The sequence below is a fragment of the Bombus pascuorum genome, chromosome 8 (genome assembly GCF_905332965.1).
Source record: "Bombus pascuorum chromosome 8, iyBomPasc1.1, whole genome shotgun sequence".
Taxonomy (NCBI): Eukaryota; Metazoa; Arthropoda; class Insecta; order Hymenoptera; family Apidae; genus Bombus; species Bombus pascuorum.
This window is the reverse complement of record NC_083495.1, coordinates 1,808,079-1,831,753: the sequence shown is the minus strand read 5'-3', so window position 1 is coordinate 1,831,753 and position 23,675 is coordinate 1,808,079. Positions and strand designations below refer to the sequence as shown.

The 23,675-nt window shown below is 45.8% G+C and overlaps 1 protein-coding gene across 3 annotated transcripts; it reads left to right on the top strand.

Annotated features, from left to right (window-relative positions):
- Positions 1–64: 64 nt before the first annotated feature.
- LOC132910033 (histone acetyltransferase KAT7) lies at positions 65–22,556 on the top strand. Of its 3 annotated transcripts, none has more exons than XM_060965393.1 (13): positions 65–258; positions 358–829; positions 911–1,156; positions 1,240–1,503; positions 1,584–1,763; positions 2,512–2,800; positions 2,885–3,179; positions 3,250–3,494; positions 3,596–3,782; positions 15,343–15,436; positions 20,018–20,164; positions 20,331–20,437; positions 21,029–22,556. In XM_060965393.1, the coding sequence occupies exons 1-13, from the start codon at positions 241–243 to the stop codon at positions 21,149–21,151; spliced, it is 2,667 nt and encodes an 888-aa protein (XP_060821376.1). In that variant the 5' UTR covers positions 65–240; the 3' UTR covers positions 21,152–22,556. The 3 variants fall into 3 exon arrangements, with proteins under 3 accessions (XP_060821376.1, XP_060821375.1, XP_060821374.1); XM_060965392.1 differs by having other exon boundaries at positions 2,443–2,800; XM_060965391.1 differs by having other exon boundaries at positions 2,431–2,800.
- Positions 22,557–23,675: the final 1,119 nt, after the last annotated feature.

Sequence of the window (23,675 nt, the reverse complement as noted above, 5' to 3'; positions counted from 1 at the left end):
TCATATTACTTCTGCGCAGAACTGTGATATATGGTAGGGGTTAGGTTGGGGTTAGGTTGTTGTGAAACTGGTATGTTGCGAGTTTGTTGTGTGTGAGCCAAAATATAAAATAGAATTTGTTGCTTTAATCAAATTTATTGTAAATAATTCTTCCGTACATGTCTGGGAGGAGTACAGATATTATTGCAGAAATGATGTTAAATACCGTTTGTTGCGTATTTAAGAGATAGCACTATAGAAATGACTCCAAAATGGAAGGTATATACATCTTGTACAGGTTATACAATCACTTTGATTTCATAGTTTATATTACATACAAATCTGAATTAATGTATATGTTATTATTATTAATGATAGGCCACTAGTTCAGAATCCACCTCAACAACAAGTTCTGGTTCTTCATCCAGTAGTTCTTCAAGTTCAGGCAGTGAATCTAGTTCATCCGATTCAGAAAATTCTAGCAGTTCTGCTAATAGTCAAAAAGCATCTGATACAGAAAGGACAAAGAAGAAAACAACACTCCCTCCTAATAGACATGGCAAATCCAAAACTGATACAGTTACTGCTCCATCTATAGAAAATAAAAACAAAGAAAGGGTACCATCAAAGAATAGATCTGTAGTCTATTCTTCGGAATCAGAAGAATCGCCAAGCAAAGTAAAAACAACAACAGCAAAGAGAAAACTGCCAGCTAAACCAAAAGCAACTGCTACAGTAGCACCCGTTGTTAAACAACAGAGATCACCTGCTAAATCAATAGCTACTACAAGTCAACAAAAAAATGTACCAAATTCTAAATCAGTTGCTAACAAGCCAAGCAAGCCTTGTAGTAAGAATATATATATTTAAAATCATTTATTTAAAGCAACTTTAGTTTCGTTCAATAATTAATAATATACTTTTTCGACAGCCTCTACAAGTACTAATGGGAAAGTTCCTGATAAATCCACAAAAACAATTTCAGAGCCTGTACCAAAAAAATTAAAAAAGAAAAGCATATTCAGCCCTGAAAATAGTAGTGAAAGTGACAGTGGTATTCCAACAAAAGCTAATTCAGCTAAGCCTATAAATAGTTCTGCAAAATATCCAAAAAATCAGCAATCTAAATCAAAACCAAATGAGGCAAAACAGAAAACAGTTGCTCCGAATAGACCTGGTACGTAAATGTGACATCATTTCATAACATATACAATCATTAATATCATTAATAATTTCCAATTAATTATTTTATTGTGTTAGGTTTATTAACCAAGACTGCACAATCACAGAAATCAGATAGCTCTGCAAGTTCAAAGAGTTGTTCTGCAGGGTCGGGTTCTTCAGGCTCAACAGATAGTAGCACTGACTCTGAATCCTCAGAAAGCGTTGCAAGCCCACAGCCACAAGTGAAGAAAAAGGATACTCAGCCAAGTACAACAGTAGGTGCTGCCACAAATGTTCCACTAAAGCGACCTTCAGCAACAGTTGCTCCTGTAAAACCACAAAAGTGTACGAAACGACAAGGTAACTAACAGTTGGTGTTATTAACTGTGGTCATTGTTTATAACTAAACAGAATGTGTTTTTTATTTTGCTTCCTTATAGGTGCAATAAAGAGCGAAGATGAAGCTGACGCATCAGCTAGTGAAAAAGAGATGGATGAACATGGTGAACTGGGTGCGACGAAAGCAACAAGTAAAGGCAAACGGAAGCTCCAGACTCGGAAAGGTAACAAGTTTCTTCATCTTCAAACAAAAGGGGCCAGCGACTCGGAATCTGATACAGGTACGAATATATTTTGTATATATATTTTATATAATTAGCTATCGAATGCAATATTTCATTACTAAGCTTATATTTCCTTTCTATCTCTTTATGTGTTATGTTTTCATTTAAAGAATTGGTATCTTTTAAATACTATCTAACATGTTTTACTCGTTACAAGTATAATTAGTTGCATATCCTGAGTATGTATTAGTTTTAGTTTGTTTTTTCTTTTATCGATTTGTACTGGACAACGTTGCTTTGGAAATTATATTAATTAACCGTTTTCGTATTTTCTCTCTTCACAAGTTTAGTTCCTCCTACCAATCTTTTATAGCAACCTTATTGCGAATTTCAATATATATAGGTAGATTGTTACTGTAGTACCACCGTTCTCGTAGTAAATATTTCTAGATACATTTCGATTAGCTAATTGGATAAAGTCAGAATTCTTAGCATGAGTATCTTGAAAAGAGGCGGGTAGAGAATTTTCTGCAGGCGGTGGATTTGGGACTCTATGCTGCCTCCTTAACACAAAAATGCAGTATTTGCGGTTCTGGATAGATGGATTGGACATATATGTGGCTCGTAGGAATCCTCTGGTTGATGGGACAAATATTTCGTATACAAAAAAGCATGTCCAAGGTGTCCTAAGATGCAGATACAGTCTTTTTGCTTACGGCGGCAGTATGGTTCTCAGGTACGGAAACGATAGCGTGTAAACGTATCCTGCAAATTCCCCTGATCCGGTGTGATTTATCGAGAGTAGCTGAGAGCAAGAGGAGTACCAGCAAATCACCTGTGAAACGTGCCGGCCCTAGTACCGCTGCCAGACACTCGTCCGGGTCCAACAGAATATCACAGAATAGTAGCACGTCGAACGCTATTAGCGGAAGATCTGGACAAGGCAATTATGGTCGTACACGCGTAAATAAGGAGAGAGAATGTCCTCTAGCGCCAACATGCGATTCTCGGGGTCATCTTTCCGGAAAGCTCGATTCGCATTTCACTTTAGAAGCATGTCCTTTGTACCATAACACTACGCCACAAACTTGCGTGTAAGTGAGATTTAATTGGAATATAGTAAACATGCTCTACCGGTGCATTAGAAAGTAAGCAGTCTTTTTCTGTTTTCTTTGCAGAGAATTTTATAAAGATAGAAAAAAAAGAGAAGAAGAGAGGAAAAAGGCTGTAGCATGTTTGGCGAAAAAATCTCCGAAAGGTTTACACCAAACAACAGAACAGCGCAATTATCAGCTAAAAGTACGGGAAATGAGAAACAAGTGGAAGGGAAACAGTGGGGATGGAAACGAAAGCGATAGCAGTTGCGAACTTCAAGGAAACGAGAAAGATCGTCAACCACGTTTAACGAATTTAACACCAGAATACGATTTAAAATTGTTTATGGAAGCGCAAGCAATCGCTAGTGAAAAAATTGTAAGTTGGGAAGTACTACTTTCTATTTTACTTTCTACTTATACGAATTATACAATGTTTTTTCTTATAGGAGAAAGAATTAAAAGAATTAGATTATGATGGCGAAGGCAGAAATAGTGGTGGCACGCGAGTCATCGAGATGGGAAAATGGGAGATGGAGGTATGGTACCAAAGTCCATATCCGGAGGAGTTTAGTCGCGCTCCAAAACTTTATTTATGTGAATATTGCTTGCGATACGCAAAAAGTCGTCAAGTTCTAAGGAGGCACCGAGAGAAATGTTTATGGAGACATCCGCCCGGTCATGAAGTGTACAGGTCAGTAAATAAGTATAACTAATGCAGGCGTTTATATATTTTCTCTTGTCTCCTTTTTATATATTCTGTGTTTCATTCTGTGTTTCATTCTCTGTACACAGAAAGGACAAGATAGGTGTGTGGGAAGTTGACGGGAAACGCTATAAGCAGTACTGTCAAAATCTCTGCTTGCTGGCGAAATTTTTCTTGGACCACAAGACTCTATACTATGACGTCGAACCTTTCCTCTTTTACGTGATGACTATTGGCGATTCCGAAGGTTGTCACACCGTTGGTTACTTCAGCAAGGTGAGTTTTTTACTTCATGTGATTAAATAAAAATAAGGCGATATAAAAGGAAAGGACTCTTGACCATAATATACATTTTTTAATGCTAACATTCACGGTAAACAACCAACCAAATAATATCTTTCGACGTGGATTTTAATTAACATTTGCGCAATACGCGTTAAATTATAAAGTAAGTTGTAGGAGAACGAATGATGCAAGCGTCTTCTTGTTGTGAAATTCTGGACAAATATTTTCATAAATCATTTATCAGGTTAAGATATTATTTTCCAATACGAATTGTGCAAACGACGGGTTACTAAATTCAAACGAGAGACGTTGCAATGTAGCGAAAGCGAAGAATGCCAATGAACCGTGCATTTGTTGATTGTATTCGATGCTGTTAAAAAATAAAATCAAGCGAGGTATAAAAGAAAAGTTCTCGGGGCGTTTCTTATTAGCACGGATCTCGTAGCGACAAGTTACCAACGGCGATATTAATGCCGAGCACGTGCTTGTACGTGCGCGACTGTGCATGAACGATGGTGTCTGTTGTTTTTACTTGTGTCTGTTAGCACTTGCGTAAACGGTGCCCACGTTTACGTGGTAGGCGTCTCTATCGTACGACCATCATGGTTGATATTAAAATCGTTTAGCCTATTACAATGTGACGTTTTATCTCGCCTTTGTACTCTTCTTTTGATCAGTGATACACCAAAATATGACGTACCTCGACCTTTTCTTTCCTATTCATTACTACGTCTCGTCGTAGGCATTAAAACTATTCGGGGAAAGGGAACTTTTGATACGTTTTAGAGTAGACGTCATTCATTAAAGGGACGTAACTTAAGAATCGCAACTCCAAAGCGAATAAGATATCCGCGATGATCGTAAAAATTGATATTCAAGAGGAGAAGATTACTTTTGTTTTTATTTTGTGGTTTACTAGGCCCGTAATGGCATTCACGTAGCCTGTAGGGATTATACGAACGAGGGTGTGTATTGCGAAGAGGGTGTCTCGTATCCGTGACCCCTCTTTACCCGAGCACTCCTGGTCTGGTTGGCCAGGATGTCGGTGGGAGAGCGCCGTGCGCTACGCACGCCTATTTACTGCGGAACAGCATCGCCGGAGTCGAAATCTTTACCGACGTTCAATGACCTCTGACCCTGGCAAGACGCGCCAATCTACACCTTCCCACTCCTTTTCACTAAGGGAGGAAGGGTGACGAAAATTTCCTCCAGCCCCACGCAAACGTTTACGCCTGTCTCTTTCGTTCTTCTTGCCTCTGCAAAATTCTCATCCTTCTATCAGATGATACCCCAATCTTTTTTTGGTACTTGGCGTATTTTCCACGTCGACATTTGTTCGCCCGTCTTCTTAGAAAATTTCGAACGAGCTTTATTTCCCTTCGCTAAACACGTTCTTCCTACGTAACTCGATATTGTTCCTGAAATACTTGCAGCGCGCTCATCTCTTCAGCCAGGTTCTCGAAATTCCAGGGACACTGAACGTTCGTCGTCCCTCGAATCATTGCTCTGTAGCTAGTTGCGACAGTCTCGCGAAAATCGAATAATTCTATAATTTCGATATCGATCGTTCCGCTCGAATTACAACAAAAGAGCCGAAAACGTGTTCTTACAGGACAACAGATTGCGTTACACACCTTACAAAAGGGCGTACTCCGTGGCTCTCCGCTTCCTGCATCCGTAACAGCGGTGGCGGCGGCGACGCCGGCACAGCAGCAGTAGCAGTAACGTGGAGTCAAAATCTTTATAGACGTTCAATGACCCCGACCCTGGCCAGACGGTCGTAGGGTGATGGTGGTGGTGGTGGTGGTAGTGGTGGTGGCGGCGACGTACAGAGAGAGGGATGACGGGGGTGGGTAGCTCTGGCGTACGTACGCTATGCGCTTACGACGTGCAGTACCAGGTGGATGGTTTAGACGAGTGGGGGATGCCGAGGGCGGTGGTGGTAGCTGCTGCAAGGGGGATGATGGTTGCAGAGGACGATGGAGAAGGGATGGTAGGGCAGCAAGGGGAGAGAGGGCGTCGCCTGGCATCGGGTCGTCAACCTTTCTGCGGCACTGCGACGTCGGGGTCGTTATTATTTCCTCCTCCTCTTCCACCACCTCCTCCTCCTCGTCCGACACTTCCTACTCCCGTTGCTGCTACCTCTCTCTTACGTCTTTCTATGCTCTCGCCGCGTCGTCCTTCTCTCTGCACCAGCGCCATTTCTTCTTTCCTTCTCTTGTTTCTCATCTCATTTCTTCATGGTACCTGAAACCTCCGAAATTTTCAACTTCTTTCCCAAGTTTTCTCTTGCATCGTCTCCATTCCACGATATCTTTGCTCTCACGAACTTCGCCGTTGCCCATCCGTTAAATCTCTTTGTTATCTACTCGTTCAATGTCTCGTCGTTTCCGTATTAACGAAAATTTTCAAATTCGCCGACTGCGATATTTACCTGGACAAATTGAATTTTGCTTGTCCTCCTGGCTCTCCCTTTCGAACAATCGTTTCGCGACCGCTCGGTCGAGACAGATGACTCGAATTGTCTTTCGAACGATTCGTGGAGAAGAAGGAAAGGGGAGTCTCGTTCGCGGAATCTATTGATCGAACGAACTGTCCGGTAGTACGCTAGGATATTTCTTCTTCTTATCTTGCGGTTCTCCCCTTGGTCGACCTCGAATAATCCGGACATTGGCCTTGAGACTGGAGGTCATTGACCCGGGCTAGACAGCCGTTGACCTTGAGTAATCCGTACATTGACCTGGCGCAGCGAACTAACTCGGGGAAATCTAGACGTTGACCTTGGGCGATGCTAGCTGCGACCTTGAATGATTCGCCCCACGTTTCGTCGAACGAGCTGCGTGGCAATGTGCACACGGTGAACACGTTGAGAGGCGAGAAATCCGGTGGAAGTTTTCGCGCGAAAGCGAGGGGGGCAAAACGAGCGAGCGAGCGGCGTTGCACCTACTGAATTTATAAATTTCGTTATTAACCACGCCGTCCACGCCTCCCTTTGGTACATTAACGCGCCACTCGGTGTGCTCATCCTGCGTGTGACGTAGAATTTTTATCAATTCCGAAGCAGCCGAGCAGAAATTAAAAGGGGGTCGATTCGAGGCGTGAACATTTACAGCTTCCGGCCGTGATTACTGAGACATGAAAAGAAGCTTCTCCGGCGAATTTCGAGAAACCCCTGCCCCTTTCTCGTTCATCGCTCTGCGTCTCAACCTTCTCTCAACCCCTGGCTTCTTTTCGTATTCTATACTAACTTCGTTTTCACCTTGAGGACCTACTCGCTCTCGAAGGTTAAAGGAAAATATTGAGAAAGAGAAAGCGAGAAAGAAAGAAGCGAGCTTCGAAACGGTTAAATATCGCGATAGGAGCGTAACGTTGTACGTATTACGTAAGAAAAGGGCCATATCTAGCGTTCGTACGCAGATCCGGTGTAAGCGAGAGCCCACTGAATTAAACGTGTCTGTGACGGACGTAATACGTTTATGACGCTTATAATTGTTGTTTACGACATGGACAATAATGACGTTCGTAATCGTAATGCAATACGGTTTATATATTCGCGAGGCCCGTATTCCTTTAGATCCCCGAAAAAGGAGAAACGCGTGTCACGTGAAATCCAGACGGAACCGGTTTTCGGGGCCATCGGGTCCAAGATACGCACAACGGGGCCCTGTCCTGCTCCTGAAATCCTTGTATATACCTTCCACTGTCCGAGGATCCAGCAGGCTGTTCTAGTAAAACGAGATTTTCGATAGCCTTCGTGCTCGATTCCACCGATCATCCTCCACGTATCGAATTATAAACGATGCGTGTAATCGAGAGGATTCCTTCGTTATACTTGAATATACATACTTGAACGCGTTCTCCGTACTACGATTTTCTAGCAGAAAAATCCCCAAGAGATGTACACTGCCCGATCCTTTCGTTTCCACAATCGAAAATCGTTTGCGATCTTTCGGAGGAACAAAGTAAAAATTAACCTACCGAGTACGAAGCTGAAAAAAGTTTAAGACGACAGGAACTCGATACTTTTCGAAAAGCAAGCTCGTCCAATTAATACGTCAATGAAGACGTATCTACTTCCAATACCCCCGGCCAGACATCGTCTCAGAGCAAGAAGGTTCGAGTCTCGGAGGCAAGGAAAGAATATACGCAAGCTGAGCGTATGCGGCGTGTTCCGAGCAAACGAGACGCTGGCATATCCTCTTACGTAGGTATTCCAGACAGGATCCCGCGTGAACGAAGAAAAAAAAGAACGACGAGGAACACGACACGCATGTCGAACACCGGCACCTACACACCACAATACACTCATCCTTTCCTGCTGCCATGATACGGATGAAAGAGTGTCTCTCGATGGGGACAGCGGAGAGTGTCTTAAAAGCGAGAATAAATCTGTGAGACGCGACATGGTGTATTCTAATCACGTTACTCTATCGAATTCGACAAATAGACACAGAGAATGTTCGATCGAAATGCTGTCGTTAGTGGTGTAAGTAAAGAACGATGATAATTCCTGCCTTCTGTAAGAAAAGTTCTGAAAGCTTTACGAAGTTACGGTAGTAAAACACAGTGGAAAAGGCGTTGAGAATCGGTAGACGGTGTATCCGCGAAGTCGCGACGATCCACGGCTACTCAGGACTCGTTTGCCTAACTTCCGGTGGTGCGCCAGTTAGCCCGTCACGAACCGTTCCACTGTATATGTCCTGAATAATGCATACAGAAATGGAGCGAGTGGGTACTTTCTAGAAACGAACGAGCGAATGAGAGAGGAAGGAGAGAGGTAGAAGAAACGAATAGAAAAGAGGTAAAAGGGAATACGCGGCGCAGAGAAAAGGATTAAGAGGGAGGTACCCATCTCTGAGCTTGCAAAAAGAGAGACAGATTTACAGGTCGAAGAACGACGTTGGGCCGATGCTTGCAACGCAATAAATAGACAGGATCTGACAGCATTTATATCTCCGAAAGAGCAGAGGATCCGGCAAAAGCGTGTGCACAAATACGAATGAAAGCGAAGAGAGATAGCGGAGGATCGTGAAACGAGAGGAGCAAAAAAAGAAAAGAAAAAATTTATATGAATCGTTGGGGAGGAAGAAAGAAGAAAGTCATGGAGGAATTTAAACGGACGAGGATGTTGTTCTGAAAATTGTTGCGTTTTGTCTCCTTCTAAGTGGTTCTTTCGTTTCGACAATAAGACAACCGTACATGGGATGAGTGTATCTCGAATACGCGACTGTACAGTGGTTTTAAGAAGTACGTTTGTGATGAGACCATGTCGACTAGAATCAAAACGATTTTTATCGTATCAACCGTTAACGTGGCGGGGAAATTTAGCGAGGCGAACGCTTCTACCCTTTCGAGGAACGAGGATGAGGGCTGGTTGTACATAATATGTAAATAGTTGGAGCCCGAGGCGTTTATACCCGAACGATGTATAAAGAAGGAAAGGATCAGACAGAGCGGTAACTGAAGAGGCGGGGAACGCAAGAGTGGAGGATGGAGGCTAAATATAAACGCCGGAGGATCTCTTTGAATGGCGGAAAAATTTGATTTCGCAGATAAATGTATTTGTTATGGAGCCGCTGGAAGAGAATTATAAAACGCGTCGCCTATGAGGTATAAAAACGGACGGGTAAACGCGAGAAAGGAAGAGACGACTGGACGACATACAGAAAAGATAAACGATTCGAAGGACGAAAGTAGAAAGCCACGAAAGGACAAGTCGACGAGGAAAAGAAAGGACGAACGGGACAGAGGCGAAGATAAAGGAGACAAAGAGGAAAGCGGCTGGAAAGAAGGTAGTCAAAGAATCGGTCAATTTTCCTTAAAAATATCCTGCAGGCGTGGTGCGAGGTGGAAAAGGGATTGAGAGAGTGGAACGGGAGAGGTGGTGGCGCGCGAAAGGGACTGCAGGAAAGCAGAAAAGGAAAGGGATGACGTAGGGTAACATGGGAGTACGAGGACGAGTAGTAGTAGAGGTCGTCGATACGATACGCGGCGGCCTCTTGGAGAAGAGGTTGGGGTAGGCTCGCCCAACCCTCCACCTCCATCCACCTCGGTCGGACTTCCCCTCGACCTCTCCTCTTTCCTCCCTGCAAAACCTCACCCCGACTGGGGTCGATCGATGCCAGACAGTCCTGTTCACACGACCAAATCCCGCCGAATACACATCGTCCCCAGAAGTTGGGGTAGGGTAGAGCTCTAGCTTTAGTCCTCCTCTTCCTTCTCCTTCTCCTCTTTCATCTCCTTACGTTCGCTATGTCGTCGCTACGAATTTTGCTTGCGCTTCTCCTTCGTGCTGTTCCTCCTTACCCTCCGCCCCTTTAATTCTCTTTTCGCGCGTACTCGACCACGATGTCATTATCCACGTCGTGTCTCATGACAGAGAGCCGCAAGTGTGTCGTCGTGGTTTCCAGTTTCCTGTACCATCTTTTGCACGTCACCTTTTCTGTTTCTTTCTATCATTTGGTTACGAACGCATTTAAAAAAAATCCACATGGCTAGGCTTCCTACTGATGTTTCCCGAGCCGAGTACGTCCGAGCGCACGGTACCCGTGTCGCGACATCAAACGCGACATCGTCGTCGCCCTATGCCCATTCCACCAGGCCCGACAGGTTCCTCGGATGTTACTGCTCGTTTTCCTTTTAGACCTTGACCTTTGTTCTCGGCCAACCGTCCTCGACGATCGCATCTCTACGCAGTTTCGTTTTACATCGCTGCAAAAATACTCGCGGGCGAACGAACAGAGAATTGAGTTATACACACACTGCTCGATCTCGCGTTTTTCAACGGCGTCCGAGATTAGCGAGCACTAATCTAATGACAAAAATACATTTCTCGAGGGGGAAGCCCATATTCCGGTCGTGTCTAACTACGTCTCTGACGTTCACATCGTCCCTGTAGCATCCGTTTGCGCATGGGTGGAATTAAACAACGTATACGTCGACAGCGTTCCACTCGTCCACGGAATTAATAGACATCGCCGCGGCATTGATCAGATATCGACACAAGAGCTTTCCTTTTCTCAATACCGTAGGATCGTATAAAAGCTCATTGTTCCAGTCGCAGAAATGGCCACTTCGAAATTCTTTACCATCCCAGGCAGAGCAGCGCTGCGTCTTCGTTTTATGATCAACGAGCCATTACGTACAGCTACCTCGAAGAAACTTCCAATCTATAGTCTTTGATACAGTTATGTTCGCATTGACATTGTACCAAAGAGTGGTCGTATGAACACGGAAAACAAGAAATGTTTCGATACTCTTGACCGTGTCAACAAACTCCACTCTAGTTACTAGAGTCCGAGGAAAGTTTCAACTTTTCCTCGGATGTACAAAGGACTTTCGGCTGTACATTGGCCGAACGAAGGTCCGTTGGATTAATTTACCGTTGAACGGTATATGTATACGCAGGAAATGTACAAGGGGTCCCGAGCGAACAAGCGAACGGACGAACGCGCTTTGGGTTCGGGCCAAAAGGAAAGCGGTGTTCGCTCGAAAGGAGCGAGGGGAGCGAAGGGACGGAGATAATTAATAAGTCCGCAAAATTTTTCGCACAGGGGACGATGGACAAGCGGAAACCTATCGGAGAGTCGTGACAATTTCTCTTTGGATTTAGAGGGACGATGGTGTACCTGGGTTAAACCGTAGAGCCGTCAAACCCTCTGTTTTTTCGAATACGTACCTTCCATTGATATTGAATTTACAATGTCCCAAGGGACAGCCCTCATCAGATACGTTCGACCGAAAACTCTCTAGCTTCTGGATCGATGGTCCATCTTTTTGTTCCTTTTTTAACTTTATTTTTGTTCATAACTGGCCATACATCCCAGTTGTCATCGGTACAATCGCGAAAGAACAAAGATGCGTTTGGACGTTAAAGAAATTTCTCCTAGCAGCTAGTTTGTGAACATTTTCGTAGATTGCCTCGTAGCGAATATTTTCTGCTCCATTAGAGGCAAACTCGTACGTGAAAGCGGTCAATTTCTCGCGTTCCTATCTCGCCGAGTACACGGAACTTCGCGTACACCCCGTATGTCGAGAGGAACGCTTTGTTCGGTATAAAGAAAGTGGAGGAGGAAACTCGGTGCATCTAAATATAGAAGTGACCGTCGCGAAGAACTGTATAACCTTTAAGCAACGTTCACACCATGTACCATCGAGAAATTCATCAAGCAATCGAAAACAGAGTAACTTGGCTGCTAAACGATCAATAAGAAAATTAACCTTGCTTTTATCCCTGTTACGCTAACCTCTAGTAACCTCATTATCGTATCTAATCGATAAACTCTCTTCGAATTCCATGTCGTGATACGAAATCGCCGCAAGTGCGAACAGCTCTCTGTCGCGACAAGTCCGCCGGGAGAAAGGAAAAGAGAGGATTATTAGCTAGATCTCGTTACCCCGCCACGTAGACGTTCGTTCACCTACGCGTATATATCACTTGCGCAGCAACGTCCCGCCTATGCGACGTGTTTATAAGCGGTCGGGGATCGAGGTGAGACAGAACGAACGGCCGGTCGATCGGTCGCGTTCCGATGCCTCTGTCGTTGCGCGTTCTTACTTCATGACGCGACGATACGCAGAAAAGAGTACTGACCGGTCGAAAGCCTTTTACGATCGACATTAGACAGCTGCTTTCTACGACCGCGGTCGCGATCGATAACGACCGCTGTAGAGATCGTTGAATAGGAACCTACGACGCGACGCGTTCCTTATCATCGACCGCGAGCCGAGTCGCGTCGCTTTGATCGTGAGACTGGCGATCGTCCGGTGAACAACCAAAGGAGAATTCCAGGAGGAAAAAAAAGCGGAAGAAATAGCGCGAAGATTCGATCGAGAATCGTCGCTGCGAGGCGTAATCGCAACGCGATACGGAAAAATTTATAGCGTTCGACCCGTCCTCTCGTTCGACGTCTGTAATTTATGGAAGTAATCGCACGCTTTTGGCTGCCACGATTATGCACCGACGAGCGCGTTCGTCTGTAGGGCATCGGATATTTCCAATACGAAAGTAGCTTTTTGTTGGTTATTTCGACCTAGAGGCATTCGTATCGAAGAATGGAAGGACGATTGGTTGTCCGGATGGTCAGAATCACCGGTGGCGATTAATACGCGCCACCTTGCCGCCGTTTCGTGGATGAAAAGAGACGGGAGGAGACCGAGTATCGATTCTCCGGTCCGCTATATGTATAAAAGAAGCTGTACCGAATTCATCTTGGCGTAGACTCGAATCGAGCGTCGTGCTTTTGGAATGTCAGGCTCGAAAAGAGGCTCGCGATCCAAGCGTCTGACTCATGGAGTCGAACGTTAATCGATCGACCGCGATTTTCCTCTCCTTAAGCAGAAAGACTCGAAGAGACACGGCTCGTTTCGCGACGACGTGACTCGAGCCGGCGTGGCCGATCGATTTCGTCGAATCGTTTCGTCGTCGGCAGTAGCCTTCTCTCCGGGGGACGAGCAGACAGAAACGAAAAAAGAGGAAAAAAGGAGGAAAAGCGATGTGTAAGGGGCTTTCTTGCGTGGAACTCGTACAGTGGGGACTCGGAGACGTCCCTGAGTGGAGCAGAGACTACTGGCCCAAGGACGTCGCGGGCCCCAGATTCTACCCTTCTCCTCTCCTTCTCACCAGCTCGCGTTCGTCTCTCCTTTTTCTCTGTGTCCCTCTCCAATGCTCTCAGATGCCACGAACACGTTTCTCCGGATCTCTTCGTCTTTCTAAAAATTCATCCGAGTCGCGTATCGCGGCTCTGGCGTATTTCGTCTTTGGCTTTTAGCAATTGGTCCGCCAGATCGACTGACTAGTCTATCGAGATGGCTGTCTACGACACACTCGTATATAGGGCCCACACCTTTCTTCTCTTTTCTGCGCTTTCACCCCTCCCTCTACCAGAATCTCTTTCTACCCTGTATATGGCTCTCCTTTCTCATCCTACGACCAACACAGACACACAACCAGGTACTGTACATAGACGTGCCCGTACAAGCATGGGCGAGTCTTCTCGAGTTGTGTCCTTCGAACCGTTGCTGCCCCACTCGGCAGTTAGCAACAGCACGGCTGCCACAGCCGGAAATACCGGGTGTTCGAGTCGTACTGGGCCCACTGCTGCCAGACAAAATGGGACCAAGGGGCGTGCAATGATTAACGACGGCGGAATCTATGCGCTATACTTCCAAAAGTATCAACCGTGGAACCGTGAAACGCGGCGAAATTTCCTTCGAGCCAACTACGCGATCTTCGAAGGTAGCCCAATTTCCATTCGAAATCTTTGTCCGTAGTTGGTGATAAACGAAGCTTATCGTAAAAACGCGGTCGATAATTCAGCTTGCGAGATTAAGCGAAACCGCCTGTTTTTTGGCACGACGAATTAAAGGAGATCTTCCTTTCTTCTGTATTGCGATAGACGGTCGTTACCTAGCCGAACTGGTATCCCACGATACGATTGTCGCCTCCTTTGGTTATCTTTTTGATACACGTATGTGCCGATCTTTCTTTTCCTATATTCCTTTTTTACTTTCCGTCGAACGCATGCCACCTCTTCGCATGCACCTCGGTATATACCAAACCGATTTGCTCAGTGGGAAACGTTTCGAGAGCTGAAAGATCGATGATAATCGAAATAATCGAAATTCGTGCATAGAACCTCGGTCACGTGTCACCAGACCACGTTTTCCTTACTCCGAGTTCATCGTGGACACTCCCATGAATTTGGTATAGATGTAATTTCACGCGAAATTTATCTAATCTGCCGTTGGCAGCGATACACGTAGAATGCATACTATCCGTAGGTGTACGCCCACTCTGGTGTCACGGTAAAAATACGTTCTCGAAAAATGGACGTGCTCATTCGCAAGGCAACCGAGGTCTATATTTAAAACGAGATATTTCCATCATCCCGTTTTCACCCGTTTCTCTGATCGACCATTCCTTGCGAAAAGCCAAATTCGACCGGACAGAGACGGAGAAGGACCGTTTAATAAAACACATTACGATTTCCTCGAACGAGACGTCGCGTCGTCCAAAATATCGTTATCCCATTGTGTTTTTCGCATGACGAAGGTCGCGACGCGACGCATTTTCGTCGCGTTAACGTCATAATAGCCGCCGATTGTGTCTACTGCACACGCAGTCGCCTGGGCGGAGCGTGTCGTGCGTGCTAACGACCGTGCTAACAGAGAAAATATTATTTCGCTTTTCCACGTAAACACGCCTGTCTTTCGACCTTTGAAATGCAGCCCCGATAGTCAGAGTGGCTTCATTCCGTACGTCATCGGGATAATGAAGAAAAAATCGTTTCTTTCGGTCTTTGACGTCTCTCCGCGATGCCGCCTCGTTTTTCATTCTCCTCGCGTTGTCAAATAAATGATTTGGGAGTGGTCCAAGTACGATGTATGACTAACGATAAAATAATCGAATCCAATTTCCAAACAGAGTAATACGTATAACGAATATCGAAATAACAAATAATTTATCAGTAATTTCGGACACGTACATATGTATACCGAAGAGATTGCCAGTAAGAACGGATACATAAGATTTTCATTCGTTATGTTCCAGGAAAAGAATTCTTTTCTCAACTACAACGTGTCCTGCATTCTGACGCTGCCGCCTTATCAACGCCAGGGATACGGCCGACTGCTGATCGACTTCAGTGAGTATACTCGTACGAGTTTTTACAGCGTTCAGACCGCTCAACCTTGGCGAGTCCAAGGAGACAGAGTATGACGACATCCTTCCGAATGAAATCGAAAGGATAGCCGAATTAGGAACCGGAGTTTATAGGAACGCCTCCGCGGTTTCCGTGGCATGATTTCTCTTCGACTCTTGCGGTCTCTGAGATTGAAAGGCCTCGTCCGGCACGCGCTACCGAAATACCTCGATGCCCGACGAACGACGGTCTCCATGGTTTCCTGTCGTTAAAGAACCGCAGCCATCCAAAGGTGGCGCCTAAGTCCAAATCGCCATAAGCTTTAAAGAGCGACTCCTTCTCATGAAATGCGTCGTTCGTCGTTCAGTTATCGTAAATGGATAGATAACGCGTATGATCGTCTTGTTTTGTTTCATCTGTACGTAGAGGCGACGGTATCGATACACGCGACACGAAGGTTCCTCAAAGACGCAAGAAAGAGAAGAGAAACTAAGACGCGCGAACGCGATCGATTCGCGTGTCTCGGTTGCTCGCCGCGTTTAAATTCAGCGATCCGGATATAAAGAACGGAAAGGTCCGTTTGCCCGTATTGTCCCCTATTTACGCGTCTGGGAACCTCGCAAGAGAGAAAGAGAGGCTGACGTAAAAAGGAGGAAAAAGGAAAGAGAAGAAAAGAGAACAAGAAAGAAAGAAAGGAGGGGAAAAAAGTACAACGGCGGTGAGTTACGAGCATCTCCGTTGGCGTAAAGTCGCTCGACTCGAAAACCCTCTTCCGGCGTCCGCGGCGGGCCGGCGTGTACACCGCGAAGCGTAGCGTTGATAATTAAACGTGGGCTTTTTGCCGTGACGTCATTTTCATTGATGCCGACGAGTCGGGGCAGGAGTATGGGTCGCGCTCGTAGGGGTAGCACGTCAGACTCTGGGAGGAGGGAGGACGGGGCTAGAGAGCGAGAGAAGGAGAGAAAGAGAAAGAGGTGGCTGGGCTTGTGGGTCGACGTACTATGCGTCGGACGAGAGTCGTTGGAATCGTAGTTGGGGGTTTTAGCCCTGGCAGCTTTTCCACAGGGGATGCCGCGCGTCGCAGCGCGAGAGACGTTACTTGGACTCTCTCTCTCTGGTGGTGGCAGTGGTGATGCTGGTGGTGGTGGTGTGTCGATGCTGCCGGTACTAGAAGTGGCGGCGCGATGGTAGTGGTGGTAAAATGGTAGCACGGTGGTGGGAAGGATCTCGCGGTGGTAGTGGTGACGGATAATGGAGAGCGTAGGTTGGAGTGGAATGGTTAGCGGAAAGTGCGACGCCCGGCGTCTCGCCGCATCGATCGACCCCCACAAACCCTGTACAGTTGGCCGCTGCCGCGCTCTACCTGCTGTTGGCTTATACACACGAGCACCGCCGTACCGGCGCGCGTACACGCACACAGTCGCGAACGGGATTCGTCTGGCGCGCGCGGGGTGTGTCTGATGCATCTTGTTCCATGGAGAAATTTCTAGCAAAAATTCGATAGAGACGGTTTCCCTGGAAATTCGCTAGCTACTTGCTGAAACGCGCTGTGTTCTTGTCCTCTAGCTACCTCTTGTTCTCTCGTATTACGCGTTGGATCGGAGTTACAGGCGGACCACGTGCTCGCATAACTCGTGGCTGCTACCTCCGCATCGAAGGAGACGTATGCTATGCATGAATAGCGATACCCGTTCGTCGATACAACGCGGCATCCAGGTTCGATCAAACAATACCGATAACTGACACTTTAGCAAGTGCTAACGAATTTTCCGGTCAGACACACCCTCGGCATCCTTCTTGGACTTGAGAAAAGAGGAGAAATAGCACGGGCCGGCCCTACAATGATTTCCACCTGGTTCGATTGGAAACGGCATAGGGCTCGCGATCGTATGACCTCCGATGACCTCGCCCCACGGGAACCTCGTAGGGCGGAGGATTGGCAGGGCTACCGACGCCCTTTTCCTCCTCGTAGGGCAGCCAACACGCAGTGGAGAGGTATGAGAGTCCACGAAGCTTTCCCCTACCGAGCTGCTGTCACGCCGATCCATCCACCCTCCCCTGCTGTTGCTACCACTGCTAGTGCCGCTTCCTCTTCGACCCTCGCCTCCTCGTTATTCTCTCGTCCTTCCAGTCAGCGTTGCCTTTCTTCTTGCTCGATTTTCTACCACCACCGATACCACCGCCAGCATCCAGCGTTCCGCGTCGATCCCAAAACTCTGCAAACTGAACGAACGCGTAATGAATGCGCCGCTACCTTCCTGGAGCTATCCCTGTGCCACTGAGAAACAGAGAACGCACTGTAGTAGTAAAATCGGGACGCGAAGAACGAGGAAGAGAGAGACAGAAGCGCGCGATTCCAGAGAATCGAGGAGGAGGTGGAAAAGAATCGGGAGAGGGTGGCGGTGACTGCAGAGATAGAGGGTAGACCGTCCGTCCTATCTTTGTCCATGGAAGGTAGCGCGCGGGGTCCAGCAGCCTGGAGGAGGAGGAGAAGGATGGTCGTTGAACCCCTCAGCCTCCAGGACATCCTGGAATAATCCCGGCACAGGACCGGTCCTCGTGAGCTGCTCGGATACTCTGTAAAAATCACCTCGCCTCCCTTTTGCCGTACTGCTCTCCTGACACCTGGCTGTATGTTCTCTTTCTCTCCAACCCTTTCTTACTCTTCCGAACCTTTGCTACGCCGCTTTTTCTCCTTCTTTTTCTTTCACCTTTAATCGCGAGACACTGTTATCGCGTTGACCTCGATTATTCGGATAATGAGAATTCCGCGGTTATTTCGGGAACGTTGCTGAGCTCGTTGGAGATGTTTCCGCGAGGATTTTGCCTGACCACTGCTGGTCATTGAACTTTACGGTTTCCGCATGTTCTGGAAACCGACATCGACGTGTCTGAGAAGCGGAAGAGCCATCGTTATCTCGAACGTAAAAGAGAACTATAGTCGATCGGAGTTTGCCCATTCCGTGCATAAAAGCATCGAAACTTTCTCGTTCGACGTCGTGCTCGTACTCCGATCGACTTTTATTTTTGGAAAAATACCAACAAAAGTTCCAAATCTGTGTCGTACCTATATTTCCTGGCATTTAACGTACGTTGTGCTACGAACGGTTCGAGGACATAGTCCCTTTCGAAACGCGTTTTCGCGTGCACATGCACGTTCGTTACAGGAGTCCTCTCTGCTAGACTGCATTGAAATAGCCGCTGGAATATTCTCGGATCAATGGTTTCGCGTGTCTTTTTAGGAATAACGGCATACCGATGCGAAATCAATACAGGCCGCGCGTGTCTGCTTCTTACGAAATATAACGGATGACCCATAAACGAAGAAATCTCTTTAGTCCCGTACCGCCGATGCAATTTATTTAATTAGTTAATTAGTTCACGCGTGAGGAATGAGAAACCTTAAACGTCGGCTCGTGTCGCGATTCGTTCAGCCGTCTTGTCTTTCTCGTGCGCCGAAAGTACCATCGACGGACATGGTCTAATTGCAATAGCTAAGAGAAGGAAGAGCAGCGCGAGATTTCACGAATATTCGAAATCGATTCGAGAATCCTCTCTTCCGACTGTTCTTTCTGACGATTTTTCGCGGATAGGTACCTACACCGTCGTAGGATACATCGGACACAAACGAGGCGTGACGAACATTCAACCAGACTCCTGAAGCAGCCGGACATCGCCAGTGCCGTATACTTCGACAAGTTCCCAGAGTCTTCTCCATTTAGAAACGCTAGGAATTTTAATCGCCGCGCTTATTATCGCGCCAATCGTTATTGTCTTCTTTTGTCCTTACAAACTAGTTTTATAAATAGATTCGTGACATTTACTATGAATTAGCCTCGATGGAAATAGCATATCCTAGACCAAGTTAAAATGATTTTCGATACGGCCCTGGCGCCGCGGCATTTCATCCTTCGTCGGTCACTGACACCAGAAATGGCTTATAGTGGTGGCGTCGATTCAGGATGGAGACGTATATTATGTGTGTGCACGTGAACGCGCGCATGGTCTCTGTACCTATGCGGCTTCGACGGCCACCGGTATCTCGTGCAATTGGAATTTCATAGTCTGTCTAGTGGTCCGTGCACAAGGGCGTAATGTAGTGTGCAAGTAACGAGAGAATATTACGGAGGAAATGATAACAAGTTTCTAGAAGTTGTTACTTCATTCTTCGTACAAATTCGAGAAAATTCTACGATAAACTTCGGAGAATATCGATTAACGATCGAATTGGAGAGTTCGTAATAGAAGAGAAAGACGCTTTCTAATCGATTTTTATCCTTTTCAAAATGAGAAAGGAGATGCTTTTAACGAGGACTACATAAATTTTTATTCCGCAATAAGTCAGAACATGAACAGTTCTGTATAATATCTGTTACACATAGACCCTGAAATGCACGTAGCTCTTTAAAAAGTCAAAAAATTTGACGTAGGTCGTTTTTGTTAAAACATTCGAGATCGATCACCGCGTTTCACCAGCCGTTTATTGACCTCTTTCCCCTCGCGATATCTCATCGATCACGCACGAACAAATTCCTGCCAAACAAACCGAACAAAAACGAAACGTTATGTCCATGTTTTGCGCAGGTTACTTATTGACCAGGGTGGAGAAAAAGATTGGCTCGCCCGAAAAACCCCTGTCGGATCTGGGCTTGATCTCGTATCGTAGCTACTGGAAGGACGTTTTGCTGCAGTACCTCTGCAATTTCGGGGGCAAGGAACTCTCCGTTAAAGGTAACACAATACCGGCCGTGGAGCACACGCCTTGCACGCTTTTCACTAATTTTACAAGACGCGTTATTTTAAGAGCGCCGGTACAGAGAAAGAGATCGTGCGTTATCCGAAACATTCGAATTTCTGGACGCTATCCATTCGTCCCGTTTTGCATATTGTTTTTTAGATATCAGTAAGGAGATGGCCATTGACTCGTACGACATCGTCAGTACCTTGCAGGCTCTTGGTATGATGAAGTACTGGAAAGGAAAGCATATCATTCTAAAGAAACAGGTAAGCCGTTCATTGTTATTCTAATTTGCCCCGAGGCTCCTAACCGAGAGAGGATTTCCCCCGTGCAAGGATAGTTTGTCTTACGTCTCCCCATTTCCCCCGAATCAGCTCCAGCGTGTCATCGAATCTCATGATTCGTAGAGGCCAGTTCTTGAAGCAGATATTCGTTACGAAATCATCGGCTAACGTGGCTTCGTTGTTCCAAACTTATACGCTCGTAAATTACGTTAAACAGTTTCCGCGGGGGGAATCAACCTCGCAGAACTCGCCACGCAACGGAGAAACGGTATTGCGCATGGTTCCGCAACGGTCCTTCCTTTTCTTCGCGTTCGATTTCTCTCACCCTTCATGGTCGAAGTAAAATACTAATAGACTTCGAAATCAAAGTACCAATGGTCAAAGAACGATATCTCAATTGAAGTGGCGGTCGATAGTCAAAGGGTCAAAAGTGTATACCGTTTCTCCGTACGATTGGTCGAGGTGTTCCGCTAAAAAGGAACGATTTCCAAGAGAGCAGGTCGAGTCGTCGTGTCACAGGAAACGAATAGAAAAGCGAGACGAACCGATGGAGAACCGTTGAAATAATTTCAGGACGTGATCGACGACTATAAGGAGAGGGTGAAGAGACGAGGGCCCGTCTACAAAGAGATCGATCCGGAGTGTCTGAAATGGAACCCCTTCCAGCCTCCCAAGACGCCCTCCGCCTCGAACTAAGGCTTGCAGCAGGAGCCGGGAATGACGCCGACGCCGACGACGGCCTTCCCCTTCTCTGTCTCTTTCCGCTTCTCTCACACGCTGGTTCATCGGTGTCGACCAAGGGCGGTGGTCGATCTCTTTCTTCTCTCGATCGTCTCCTTCGTTTTTCCCTCTTCCCTACTCATTGGCAACCTCTGTCCTCCTTTTTCCCTTTCTCGACCGTTCTCGTTGCCTTTCGCGAGACTCAACCAAGCCATAAGCCACGTCGCGTGGATTTTATGTTCACGACCGTACGGTAAAACCCGTGAAAATCCTTCGAGAAATTCTTTCTCGGGCGCAGCCTTCGAACACCTCCGCGGGACACCGAGGTCAACGAGTGAACAGTATTTTCGCGGCGACATTCGATTATCTGAACATCGAGATTCTCGACCCGTTCAACTTGCCGATCGTGTTGCGATTATTTATTCGGTAACGACACAGTAGGAGAGATAGAATCACCGCCCATCGACGAAACCGAGTTTTCGTAATTAAGAACCAACGAGAATACAATTGTTAACGTCGTTCGCCGATTTCTCACGAGCAATAATCCACGGTTCGATTATCACCGTTCGTACAACGTGCAATCAAAGTGCCACACACGGTAAAGCGTGTTTCCACGATTTTCGGTACAATGCAGTGGAAATACACCGCGGCATGCTTATAGCCGGTTCAGGTGAGAGAGATTCGTTATTGATCGTGCTAGCGAACTGTGTGCGTGGCGAGCTACAAAACAACGACTTTCGAGCGTAGTGCGAGAGTAGTGCGAGAGGTCCGACTTCCTCGATCGGGGCTGATAGTCTACGGGAAAATAAATCCGAAAACTATCAGTCAAGGTTGCACAAAATCGATATAAACGATGCGTTCCTACGATCGCGATATGTCGATCGACGACGATCGTTTGAAAGCCTTTCTTTTTCTTTCGAATGCCACGATTCTACGGACGATCGCTGATTCTACGAACGTTTATGGACTGTTCACGCAATAGCGAATGTAACATGTAAGGAAATACTGTAAGAGGATAGGTGTTGAATATCGAACTGGATGAATGTTACTCACATACGCGCATGCACACATACAATTAATGGATTGAGAATTCTTTGTTTGTACTTTTAATTCGTTTTATTCGTTCTAAAGAATTCGATACAAGTATGCGAGTTGAGAGACACTGTGCGCTTATCGCTACAACGGAAGAACGTTTGTGTCACGCATAAATTTTTTCTGCGGATACTGTAGAATTTGTTGCGACGATCTTCCAATTATCGATGGCTCCCTACGTTGACAAAGAGTCGGCTACTAGCAATCTGTAAATTAAACGTGTTTCATAATCGTGTATGTTATAAGATGTACAATATTATTTATAAAAATACAATTTTTATCGACCGAACCAATGCAGTGTGTATATGATTCCAATGTATATATATCCTCATATGTAACCAACACAGTGGATCCAAAACTTTTATGACGCTGTTACAGAAAAACAAGCGATTCTGACAACGATAGAACTTTGCTCAATTCCCGTGTCTGCGGCGTGCTGATTTCTCGCGAGCAGTTGCGATATGTGATTTCACGGAATCGACGAGGACGTCGAATCACACGCGTCTGATTCCACGCCCCGTTGCCGGTGTGAATTATTTACGTCGTTAATCGTGCAATTTGTTTTTCATGACTATTACGTAAGAATGCGTATCTTATAACAAAAATTTGAAGAGGTTCTTTGCATGTGAAAGTTTATCCTTTAGCGAACGATGAAAATGGGAATATATACGTAGTCCTCTTTTGACGCGTACAAAACTGGCCGTCATTAGTTTTCTTGAAAATTTCGATTCGCAATTTGAATTCCATCCTCGAATATCTTTCTATTTTTAGCAGATCGATCCAGGGCTATCCGATCGATCGAATATACATTATATAAATTCAACGTACTAATAATTCGGGAGAATTTAGGCGGAAACATTTCTTTTTGTTCTTGAATAAGTGAAATTGATCATCTTCTTAGACTCGTTGTATCATAGCTTCAAGTACCAAATGATTAAAATGTAGAGCAAGAGATCGTAAAATTAAGTACGAGCGGCAGTTCATAACTTGCCTTTAATAAGCCGGAAATACGGTATAAAACTCTTTTATGGACACGAGTCTTTATATAACTTGTCGGTATATCTTTTTAAAGCTCGTTGATACAGTTTTGCACGGTCTATTGACTCTTAATACCGCTTTAATTTATTTCGTACGTGTAGACGTGTCTTTCACGGACACCAGTTATATATTCACTGACCAAGTATTGCGCCGCTCTGATTCAATGCCTTATCTCTCTGTCCAAGTTTTAACCTTTTCGGCGATAAAAATGAAAGTTGGGCGTGCTCCGCATACAAAATATACAGAATCGCGATATGCGGCAGCTTATTCGTCACGTAATGTACATATATTAGTCTAACAGTCGTAACAACTCGAAGTACTGAAAAGAGTTAGCTATGACACGTTTACGAACTTTCCATTATTCCTATAT